Source organism: Falco punctatus (assembly GCF_963210335.1).
Source record: "Falco punctatus genome assembly, chromosome: 5".
NCBI classification, from domain to species: Eukaryota; Metazoa; Chordata; class Aves; order Falconiformes; family Falconidae; genus Falco; species Falco punctatus.
Window position 1 is genome coordinate 87,072,333 of NC_137584.1, and position 12,038 is coordinate 87,084,370.

General features: G+C 45.5%; 1 protein-coding gene across 1 annotated transcript in view; it reads left to right on the forward strand.

Annotated features, from left to right (window-relative positions):
* KIF26B (kinesin family member 26B) overlaps window positions 1-12,038 on the forward strand; it is a 317,946-nt gene that overhangs the window by 286,198 nt on the left and 19,710 nt on the right. Inside the window, exons 13-14 of the mRNA XM_080390457.1 lie at window positions 9,929-10,131; window positions 11,502-11,652. Coding sequence (XP_080246583.1) covers window positions 9,929-10,131; window positions 11,502-11,652 — 354 coding nt within the window. The remainder of the gene's footprint in view (window positions 1-9,928; window positions 10,132-11,501; window positions 11,653-12,038) is intronic.

Sequence of the window (12,038 nt, forward strand, 5' to 3'; positions counted from 1 at the left end):
GGTGGCATTTGTGGGTTTACACTGAAAACTGGATTGGGTCTTGTGGAGAAGCTGTCCACATAATACGGACTTTTTCCACAGAATGTTTAGATGCAAAAATCTATCAAGTTCTGTGGAAACAGGCATCTGTGCAGATGGGGGAACAGAGAGAAAGTGGCAATGTAGATTTAATCTGATTAGACCATAAAGACCATCACTCCTTCCCTAGGAGAGAGCCTTTAAAAAAATACTCTAAGAAAATCTTCAGGCAGAGCCTGCAGATTCTTTACACCCCACAGTTCATCCTAAACCTAAATCAGTAGGAGACCAGGATTTGTTTACCATGACGCTCATAAAACAAGTTGTTCTGTTTCCCTTCTCTCTGCTTTGATAGCACATTGGAAGCTGGACGAGGCTGGAGACCTGAGTGAGAAAAACATCCTCTTTGTGTTGTAATTACAGAGGAGCTTCAGATCTTTTTGTTATACTTTATACCAGGATTCTATTCTGGCTGACAGCTCTGGCTTTCAGTAACTCCTGTCCAGGACTGAACAAGGTGTCAGTGGCCACGGGAAGGGTTATGAGGAGAGGGCTGTGTGAGGCTGGGGGCTCAAGTTGCTCCTGTAGCAGTCTGGAAGGCACACTGGGAGAGAAGAGGCTTTTCCATGGTCTATCCAGCCTTGAGCCTACCTGGCAGGGCAGTGACGCTGGTTTGTCGTGCAGTGCAGGTAGGCAAAGGCGAGCAGGACTCTTCCCTTGGTGGGGAACACGGGGAGTCTCAACTGTGCTACTTTTTTACTGCTGTGTAACATCTGGCCTCTCTTTTTCACCACAAACAGCTTTTGTTTGGCCAGCCAACAGATTAATCTCTTTATTCTAATTTCTGGTGTGGGTTAGTTCCTCTCTCCTTGGTCAGCGGTGTTGCAGATCTCTCCCGGTTGCTGGATCTGAACTGTGTCCGTGGCATTTGCGTGCCCCAGTGGGCTCAGGATAGTCTGTCAGGTTGCCCTCCCTCGGAGTGATTTCCAAAGCTTCTCTCTTAATTCAACCCATCACCCGATGTGGAGAGAGTCTGAGTGTATCATCACTGATACTTTACTTTTGAGAGTGATTCCCTGTGCCAGCAAGGAATTCCTGTACTGTTCTGAATGGCTTGTGTTTGTTTATAAGTACAATCAAGGGGTTTATGCAAATAACAATAAAAAAAAATATCTTTACCCCCTTCCATATCTCCAGCAGCAAACCACTGCCTAGAAATTAATAAGGCCTCACTTTCTTATAACCCAGCTCCTGTTTGCATTTGATCCTGCAGCGGTGAAATCATAATTCTGTTTTGATGTGTTTGATAATAGTATAATTTTTCACATGTCAGCAGATTTATGATGACATAAAACCAGGATTATGACTTCGATGCTGGAGAACATGAAGGAGGAGCTGAGATATGTGGGAGAATAGAGCTGTTCACAAATATATTTTTATTGCATAATAAACAAAAAAAAAAAAAAGCAAAGGTTTGCAATCTTTCATCTTCTGTAATATCCCCTTTCTATAGGTCTGTTCTAGTGTGAATGTTCTCTCTTAAGGAACACTTTTTAATGGAAAAGATAGCAGACAAAGGTTCTGAGCTCTTGAAAGACAGATATTATTTTAATACACAGTGTCAAGAGCATTGGACCTTTCCTGATTTGCGGTCACAGATCCACTGTGCTGTAATGGATATGGCACTATAGATATGCTCATTTCAGGTCAGGCAACCTTGTCCACTTTATTTATGATTATTATTAACAGAAATGCTAGCTGTCAGACATGATCAACATGAATCAGCCCAAGGCCCCTGTAAGAGGAGCTATAAAGAGTCTTTAAGAGAATCACCAGCAGATCTCACAATTACTTCTGAAGTTCTGACACATTGGAGAGCCATCATTTTTGTTTTTTGAGATTAAGATCTTGCCTTTCAATGCTCTTAAGTGCATTATTTGTATGCGTAGGTGCTTCCTGGATGTCATACATGAAGCATCAGACCTACACTGACAGCTTGTGAAAGATAAAGCTAGTTCATATCCTTCGGTGTTAGCATTAGGTTAAATTTGGGGCTGTGCCTGTACAGTTCACAGACATCCCAGTATTCTGTGTCCAAAATTAAAAGAAAATAAAAATAAATAAATAAATTCCCTCTTACATTCTGGTACCTATTGAAAAATCACGTTTGCATCATGAAGCACAATAAGCCTTTCCCCTGAAGCTAACCTCTCCATTTAATAAACATTCCCATCTTTCTAGCATTTAACTTTGGTCCTATAACATCGTGTCAGCATATATTGCCCCAAAGTGACTGCTTCTGGCTATTTAGCCCTGATCTACAGCTGTATGTTTCAAAGCTCTGTACAGCTGCTCTAACCCACCTTGTGCTGTATTATTCCAGACCTCATTTTACAGATGGAGAAATGAAGGCAGAGAAATTCACTGACTTGCCCCATGCCTACAGCTAAGGGAGAGCCAGACCCAGGGTTAAATTACTGACATCCCAACCCCAACCCCAACTGACCTGGCCATGCATCCTCCCCGGCCCTTGGAGAGCAGTGGAGGGGGGGTCTCGTTTGTTATTTTATGTTGTGGCAGGCTCTTCTTCCCTCTCTGCCTACAAGCGTCTGTGCAACTATATTTTCTCTGATTTCCTTGCTCGCTCTGTGAGCCTTTCCCCTGTAAGAAACCACTGGCATCACAGCCAGATCTCTGGCTTTGGCTCTGGTCCCCTCTCCCTTGGGTAGGCAGTGCTGTCTGGAGCAGGGCACTGAAGGGTTAGGGCACAGTTTGTACCGCCATCACTAGCACCAGTTCTATACTGGTTCTTAATTCCTCAGCAATTTCAAGTGCAATGGCCCAGTGCTACTTCATGGAAAGGCACCGATAAGGGTGCTTGTATAATACAAACTCCCACATGCGTTCAGGAAACGCGTTTCAGCTGAACTCTGCTTTACCAAAGCTGAATTTGTATCCTGGGAGCACAACAGGTATGAGAGCGAGGCAGGGAGGGTGGTAGATTAGGGCTGGCAAGATCTCTGTTGTGTTCTCCGGTGTGCTGCTGGTTCGCTGTGTCACCTTGGGCAACTCTTGTAATTTCTGGGTTACCAGCTCATAGAACTAGAAAACAGTGTTGTGGAAAAAAAAAAAAAAAAAAAAAAAAAGTAACAGCAGGGTCCTTAGATCAGAAATGTTACCTACCTGCGTTTTGCTCTTCCGCTTGGTTTTTTAGCATCTTTTCTCGATGAAAATCATTTGGATGTATGTGGGCGTTACTTTGAAACAACTCTCAATGCAAAACGTGGCTGTATGATTGCAGAGATGCAGCTTTGGTGCTGGCTCCGGGTCCTGCCCACTGTGAGCAAACAGCAAAGCAAGAGCCCAGGCTCTGAGGAGGTTTACCTAGAAAAGCCAGTCCTGTTTGCCTTCTCGTGTAACACGCATGAATGCCTTGTTTCTGCCTTTTACCACCCTCTGCTACAGATGGTGTTCTCTGGTTCCTGTCCCTTACAACATTTTGGAGCAGCCTGTAAGACCTTCTCTGGGGACAGCAGAACAGGAAGGGCTCTGAGACATTTCATCATAGACAAGGCTTTTCATGGAGACCACAGAGATCTTCCTGAGGCTGTTTTCTTTCCTGTTGCCTTTGGGAATCGAGCTGGGTGCCTCAGAGAGTCCCCATCCATGTGACATGGCGTTAGACCCAAGGGCTGCAGTCTATTGCTGCTTGCAGTGCTCTGCTGAGATGGGAGGCCCTCTGCCGAGGAGCATGTCTCCTTTGATTTCTCTAGCTGAGTTTTTTTGGGGCCAGTGCCAGCAGGGTGAAACGCTGGGGGCAGCGCCCTGTGGCCCCAGCAGGTCTGGGGGCCCAGCGAGGGTGCACTGGTGGGACACACCGGTGGGGACCGCTGCTGCGGGCTGGTGTGCACCCAGCTGCTCACAGGGACACAGATCCAGCACTCGGGCACAAGAGGAGGATGTGGGAAGGAAGGAGACAGGCAAAGCGGTGAGGCTTAGGGGAGAGAGGTCTTCCCTGAAGTGCTTTCAGGTTGGGCCAGTCTTCAGCCTTCCTGGGTGCTGAGTATCAGTCAGCATCAGAAAACAAAACTCTAAGGGCTGCTATCAAAAGTAAGGCCAAGTAGCAACAAGACTGGGGGAAAATTAAGGTTTCCAAATGCTGACTTGCTGAAGATTAAACCCATGTCCCGAGCTGGAGTTGTGTATCTCAACATTTGCAGGACCCTGCTCTTAGTCCAGGATAGGACCAGTGTGGGTGCATGTGTTTGGGCACAGGCTTCAGTCATCTTTGCACAGGGAAGCTGTTGGACTATAGATAATTAAAGATTCCTGCTGCAGCATTTTATGGCTATTGCAGTAAAGTTTCATGACTCCTTGCGGCTCTTTCTCAGTACTAAGTTTCACCACCAAAGCAGAGCAAATTACTGCATGATTTTAAACACTTTAATAAAAAGACAGACTGTTAAGACATGACAATAATTGTCTACAATTAGAGTCCATTTTCCTCTCTTATTGTGTGCTCTGTGTGTCGCTGGTGGGATGGTTTTAAAGACGGACATTTAGAGGTTCCTGGAAAGCCCTGAAAACTCTATATTTGAACATATTCAGTCTCTGGAAGCACTTAGCCCTGCCTACAGAAGCCAGCAGAAAACAGGCTGGATCCGTGGGCTGTAAATTATGAAAGTCCATCTCCAACCAATATTGCAAAGCATCACATTTTGAAACGTGGCCAAAATGATAATGATGAAACAAAACACCAACAAAAAGAGTCCGAGCTTTTCTTGTTGAATCCAAGTGAAAAGGAATTTGGTTCATGTTTAGATTGCCTAAGGCACAGTGTGGGGATCTGAAAATTGCCCTTTGTATCACAAAGCCGTAGGACATCTCCAGCGTTTCTACTTTAACTTGCTTACAAGTGATGGTAGCTAATTGATCTCCTGCATTATACGTTCGCCATGACAAAGGATGTTTAGAATTATACAGGAAAAAGCTGTTTGCATGCAGGTGACCACTTTGTGCATGTGACCGCTGGCTGGACAGCCCTGGGGGGAGCAGAGGGAGGGGAAGTGTGGGCTTCAGCTCCGATTATTATTTTTTTCTTGTTCATTAAAACAACAGCATTGATTTTCCCAGGTCAAAGCCAGGCCATTTCATGCAGCAAATCTGTGTTGAAAGGGATCAGAGTAATCATTTTTTACACGCTTGACTACTGCATGCCAGTACTGAGCTTTCAGCCACATGAACATAGGAATGATTTAATAGAGGAAATGGCAGCAGGCTATTGTGCACAGTGGAGGCTCCATGTAACATGCATGACTGAGTCGCACACCATTAGGCTGGGCGTAAATAAAACCTGCTCCTGACACTGCCACAGAATAAGCTCACTGGAATGCCTCCACCACTGTCCTGTTGGGAGCTAATGCTCTGGCTGCAGAGCCCCTTCCCCCTGCAGCCTCTGCTGCCCAAGCACCCAGCGAAGCTTTTTAGTGCAATACTGTAGTAACAATAACCGGCTTCTTAAGTAAATGCCACAGTGCGGACAAAGGAGGTTGTAGAGGTGGGTGTTGGTCTCTTCTGCCAAGTAGCAAGCAACAGGACAAGAGGAAATGGCCTCAAGTTGTGCCAGGGGAGGTTTAGGTTGGGTATTAGGAGAAATTTCGTCATTGAAAGGGGTGTCCAGCGTGGGAACAGGGTGCCCAGGAAGGTGGTGGAATCACCATCCCTGGAGGTGTTTAAAAGATGTGTAGATGCGATGCTTAGGGACATGGTTTAGTGGTGGGCTTGGCAGTACTGGGTTAACAACCTTAAAGTCTTTTCCAACCTTAACAACTCCGTGATTCTATGAAATACCCGTTAAACCAAAATCCAGCCCCAAATGAAATAAATAAATAAATAAATAAATACGTATCTCTTTTAAATAAAGAGATTCCGGTGTTTTTTTGCTAGGAATAGTGGGTGCTGAAAACAACCCCCACCGTAACATGCATCTTCCCTGGAGCATCTCCCAGATTACTTGTCAACCTGCCACACTGCAGGAGGGCTGCTTCCTGATGTGCTTGCAGCAGTGCTCATTCACCAGCTCAAAACTGCCCTGGAAAGCTCCTGTTAAAGTGAGACAGTAATTCAGGAAACAAGGTTAAGAAAGGAACTGAGTGGGTAGAAAAAAAAATTAGGAGTAGGCTGTCCCTCAGCATGTTCCTCACACCAGTACAGAAACAACAAATCTAGTGTAGGTTTGGATGCAAGATTATAAACAAGGGTTGCTTTATTCTTATTATAGCAAGAAGCAATTTCTAGACCCAAGTGTCCTTGTATTTCTTATTGATTCACAACAGCAGGACACAGAATATGACCTGGATTATCTTACAGTGAGGTGGACAGAAGATTTTCTTCTGAATGTTGGATCCTGTCAGTATTTCCTTTTCCAGGCGTTCAAGTACAACACGGTTTTCCCTATTTAATCTGAGTTGCCAGGCTGAGCAAATGCTGTTTAGATTTTCTGGCAATAAATGCCTGGGTTCTTTGGTGGTTGGAGTGCTGACCTTAAGACAGGTACCCTAAATAGTGCTGGTGAAGTCTCCACATCATCATAGGGGTCTTCCATGCAAAGTCATTGGTGACGTCTGCAGTAACTGGGAGGGGAACCGTGCAAACTGTGTGAAAACCTGAGGCTATGTGCTCTGCAGTGGGGAAAGTGCTATAAAATCAGCTAGGAGAAAGGAGGTCAAAGGAATGGGGAGGAGCTGGCTCCGTCACAGACAGCTGCCCATGAGGGCAGACGCCATTAGGAAACGGGAATGAGAGGAGATGTCAGCATTGGGTTTTGTGTTTTCAACTCAAAACAAGCAGGAGCCCTGTTGGCAGACAGCAAGGAGCAGCAGGGGGAACGGGATCAGATATTCTTTGCTAGTAAGCAAACAGTTTGATACTGCATTTGAGGTTGATGCTGTTGCTGCTGGAAGCTCAGTAGTTCTTGGAAATGAAGCCACAGAAGGAACGGTGGGAGCTTAGAGGTGCTGCTCTACTTAGCCAGAATCACTTCTTGTAATCACTTTGAGTTTGGGTGGACCATCTATTGAGGAAAAACAAAATGCTGAACACCAGGTTCTGTGCAGAAAGGCAATTCTACCTCCCGTACCATTCAGTGCAGTGGGGAACAGCTTTGGCTCCACATCCTGCCATTGAGCGCACACACTATAAACTTTGGAAATTATGACGTATCAGGTTACAGTTTTATTTTCTATTTGGAACACCTTGAAATTTCTAGGACAGCAGTTGTTTTGCATCCCATTCAGACGTCTCCTGCTTTGAAGTGACAGACATCATACTTCTTTTCATGAAGATGTTGCATTTATAGTTTTTGCCTTTACCTTTTTCACAGAAAAGATGCTCAGTCTGGAATGTGCACTTGGAAGGCAATCTAAGGGGGACACTCCAAAATATACAGTACTTAAGCAAAACCAGAACTCTTAGTTTCTGACCTTGTCAACACATACTTTTACAAGCACACATCCTTGTGCAGTTGGGCAATTTCTTACCCTGAGCGTTACCCTTGCATACCTAGCTGGCTTGGTTCATGTTTCTAAAAAGGCTTCTTGGGGCTTATCTTTGCTGAAGTATGTTGTAGCTTCAGTGCTACTCTTCAGTCAGATCTGCTTTCACGCTGCCCACCTCCACTGCTGCATTACTCTATCTTGATTTTAACCTGGCTAAACCTTAACCTATAGCTCAAGGTAGAGCAACCGATATGTTGCGGAAGCAAATCTTACATTCTGGGCATGTGCAGGGCTATTTCATAGCCTGATTATTCATATTCAAGCTAGGCTCAAGAGGGGTTGTTCTGAGTGTGGAGAAATTCAAACTAAGTGAAAAGCATATCCTCCAAGACATTTAGCAAATGGCATGTTGCTTTACATGCTGGAGGGTCATAAATTAAAGTGTCATTATTCTGTCCTGGGCTCAGCTCACAGGATTTCTTTCAGATCGATTTTTGGTATATATATATATATATATTTATTTTTTTTTTGGATGGAGAAAGGAATCCCATTTAGGTGGAGGAAGGTCAGCTGGTGTGTGAGGTGCTGGGCAGGGAGCTGCTGAGACTGCTGAGCTCCCCAGCTGCCCCCGCCATCCTCGTAAGAGGTTGTATGGGGCAGCAGAGGACCGGTGAGCTGTAATTCCTACAAAGCATTTTATGTATTATACAGTCAAAATTTATGAGAATCCTAACCCCATCAAGTGCTCCCAATAAATTCAGGACTTCAAATGGGTGTTTTCTATGTAAATGGAAAATATATAAATTTTAAGAATTTAATTGCTGTGTCTGTGTGTTGATACGGATGAGCAAGCTGTCATCTGCTTTGTGACACACACCCTGAAGCTCTGTTTTGGCTGTATCTTCTTACTGATCCCAATTAAGGTGAGATCAGAAAAAACAGAGGATTACTGGAGAGGTCAGTGGCAGGAGTCTCCCGTCAAAAGACACCATCATTTTCTGTACCTGAGCTAATAAACAGCCTATTAATTAGCGCATGTTTAGAATAAACTAGATCCAGTTTTGCCTCACTACAAAGATGCAGGAGGACTTTAGTTTTGTTTCTCTCCAAAGCGCTCTAAACCTCAGATAAATCATCTTGAGTCAGCATTCAAGGCTCAGATAAAAGGCATCCCTCTTTCTCCTCTGCCTTGCACACAATTGTCCCCACTGGGAGAGCTGCACCCCCCGTGTGCCGAGGGAGCCCTGGGCAGGGGGCGGTGGGTCAGCCCCTCTCAGCCGGCTCTGCCCTGCCGCATCGCCCCAGTGTGCCAAGGGCCACCAGCCTCTCCTTGTGCTAGCCCACAGGCTATCCCGGTGCCAGCTCGGGCTAGAAAAATATAATGAGGACATGTAAGTGTGTCTGCTGTCACTGCCGCAGTCCCCGCTGCCTCTCCTCCCAGAGAGGAGGTTGGAGCCCCCTTCTAGAGCACAGGCTTCTGTTTCTTGTTGAGCGAAATGGGTGCAAATGGGAACTAAATGCAAAACGTTTGCCCTCATCCCTGTACTTCATAGCCTGCTGACATCTGTTTTGCTTTGCTCCCAAGAAGAGCCTGACGGTGTTCTTGTGGCAAGGTGAACCTTGGCATTCCCAGAGTGTCTCAGACCTGGATCTAGCTCTGGCTGATGGCACCATTTTTCCATTAAGGATGGTTTTAAATTTCTCCACTACACGAGAAGGTGGTGTTAACGGTGCGTAAGTGGGAAACGTTTTAGAAGAACATTCTACTGAACAGAGACCAGGCTAATGCAATTCTGGTGGCAGCCACCAAGCTCGAGCAGACTTGCTGCAGGTGTTTTGTCCTTGCCAGTGTTTTTACTGCTCTGGCCAGCCTACAGCAGTGCTGTGCAAAAGACTAGGTGGTGGCACACTGGCACTCAGCTCCAGCATAGTGAAAGAACTTGGGTATCAAAGCGTTTTTTGTGCTGTGATTAAAGAAAAACCAAACCCACACCTCCCCTGGAGATGGTCTGTGCAGAGGCTGGCTGATGCTGATGTTTAGGTGGTACGAGCTGGTACCAGTATAGGGATAGGATAGAAAAGCCAGACTGGTTCCATCCTCCTGCTCTGGTCCCTCACTGGCATAGCTGTGCGCACTGAGACCTGAGCAAAGGGAAGCAGGCACAAGCTGTGGAAACTTTAGGGTACGTGTCCCCTCTGAGGATCACATCCTGGAGCCAGGCACCACAAAACATGTGCGGATCTGACTCCTGGTGAGTGGGTACAGCGTGTTGCAGCCACAGCTCCCATCCATGGCCTCCTTGGGCTGTCGCTCGGCTGCTGGATAGCTGTAGTTTGTAGACATCCCTGCAGATGGAGCAGAAAGGAGAGGCAATAACCGTGCTGATGTGAAATGGAACTTTCTGCCTTTGCAGGTTCCCAGAGACGGAGGCTTATCCCAGCTTTATCACTTGATACCGCTTCCCCAGCAAGGAAGCCTGCCAACAGCCCCGGGGTCCGCTGGGTGGATGGACCCCTGCGAAGTGGGCAGAGGGGGCTGGGGGAGCCCTTTGAGATCAAAGTCTATGAGATAGATGATGTGGAGAGGCTCCAGCGACGACGAGGTGGTGACAGCAAGGTGAGTGCAATCCATATAACATCTCCTTCCTCCTGGAGGGTGTGAGAGGGAGAGCACAGATTATGCAGTCAGAAATGTGCAGTGTTGTATATGGTTAATTCAACAGGCAGCAAAACCTATTATCTCATTTAAGACAGTTATGACTCACATTGTGGCTTCTTCTGTGGCGGCTAACCGACTTTGGTACCTTGTGGTTTTGCCCCTTGCTTATATTCTTGGTGGATGCTGTGCTCCAGCACCTTGTCACATCTGTCTGTCAAGGCAGTGATGGAGCCCAAAGAGCTTTGATGGTGTTCTTTTCAGGATAGCTAATGTCCTCTCTCTAACAGAGTGGTTCCTGCCAATTTTACAGGATCAGGGAACCGCAAAGGTCAGCTTTTAAAAGGTACGATTGGGAAGATGATCTGAGGTTGGTGGAATAGCACCAGTTTTAAAGTAACTGTGGATACAGGCTATTATTAAAGGCGCTTTTTCTTCCAACCCCTGTCACTTGGTCAGGCTGTTTGTGATGTTCTCTGATGTGATTTTGTATGGAGAAAATCATCACCAACAAGGGTGGGGTTTCCCTTGCACTTTACCTACATGGCACGTTTGTCTACAGAGCAGAAGGCAGAGTAGCGTTGTGATCTTCACACGGGCTCGGAGGAGGATAGTTCTGCTGTTGGGAGTGCTCCCACGCTAGCCAGGGTACCACAGCCCTCACCAGGGGCTCACTTACCGCACACCTTGATGGCTGCCACCCCTCCGAGGTCATGCAAGGCCAGACTGGGTGTCTCCAGCCAGCACCGCACCCTGTGCCGTTACTATGCCCTCTATGTTTACAGAAAATATATCTTCTCAATTAATGATTGTGAATTGCTAGAGCTTTCCATAACATTCCCTTTGTTTAAGGATGTTTTAAATTTGATATTGCTGGTAGTTCTTGTATTTTATGACTGCTGCATTTCTGATGTGCCAAGCACAGAGATGTATTTAGGGGTTTAACACAATGCATTAAAACACAAAACATTGAAGCGATGGATGTCCTTCTCCCAAGAGCTTAGCTTTTCTTAGCCAAACTTCTGGTGACAAGAACCAGAAAAGTTTTGCTTACAGTTAATCTGACTTCAAGATGCTGCCTGGTATTATTATGGCTTATTATGAACTATCATTGCAAAGTCTCCAAAGCCCACTGGTGGAAAACATCAAAACCAAACAAAAGCAATAAAAAGAAAACAGATGATGGATGATTTCATGTAGTGATTCATACTCTTCCACAGTAAATGGCTCATTGTCAGTATTGTTGATAGGAGGATATTTGACTCAACGGATCTGGGTATTTCTTCTCCTCTTCACCTATTCCTTTCTCACTCCTTGTTTCTGGTTGGCAGGAGGTGATATGTTTCAATGCCAAGCTGAAAATCCTGGAGCATCGCCAGCAGAGAATTGCTGAGGTCAAGGCCAAGTATGAGTGGTTAATGAGAGAACTGGAGGTGACCAAACAGTACCTGATGCTGGACCCTAATAAATGGCTCAGTGAATGTAAGGACATCATTTAATTGCCTGGACTCATAGGTGTCCTTTGGTGTAGTCAATGGAGGGGTGACAGAAGAAGGGAGCAGAAATATTTGCTAAGAATGAGATGTGAGCCACTGTGTTTGTAAACTAAAATAAACTGACATATGACCTAAGGGCAAGTTTTAGATTGACTGTATTTCTAGAACTAGTCCCTATAATTCTTATTAAATGTTGACAGTAGAACTGAGCAATCCTTTTTGCCTGAGAGCTGAATCTTGAAATGGTACAGCATTGTGGTGCTGATTATTGCCATTGGTAGATTAATGTTCATGCATTTCAGTCCACAGCTCCTGAAAATGAGATTTTTCTTCTTTTTTTTTTTTTCTTTTTTTTTTTTTTTTCCCTCAGAT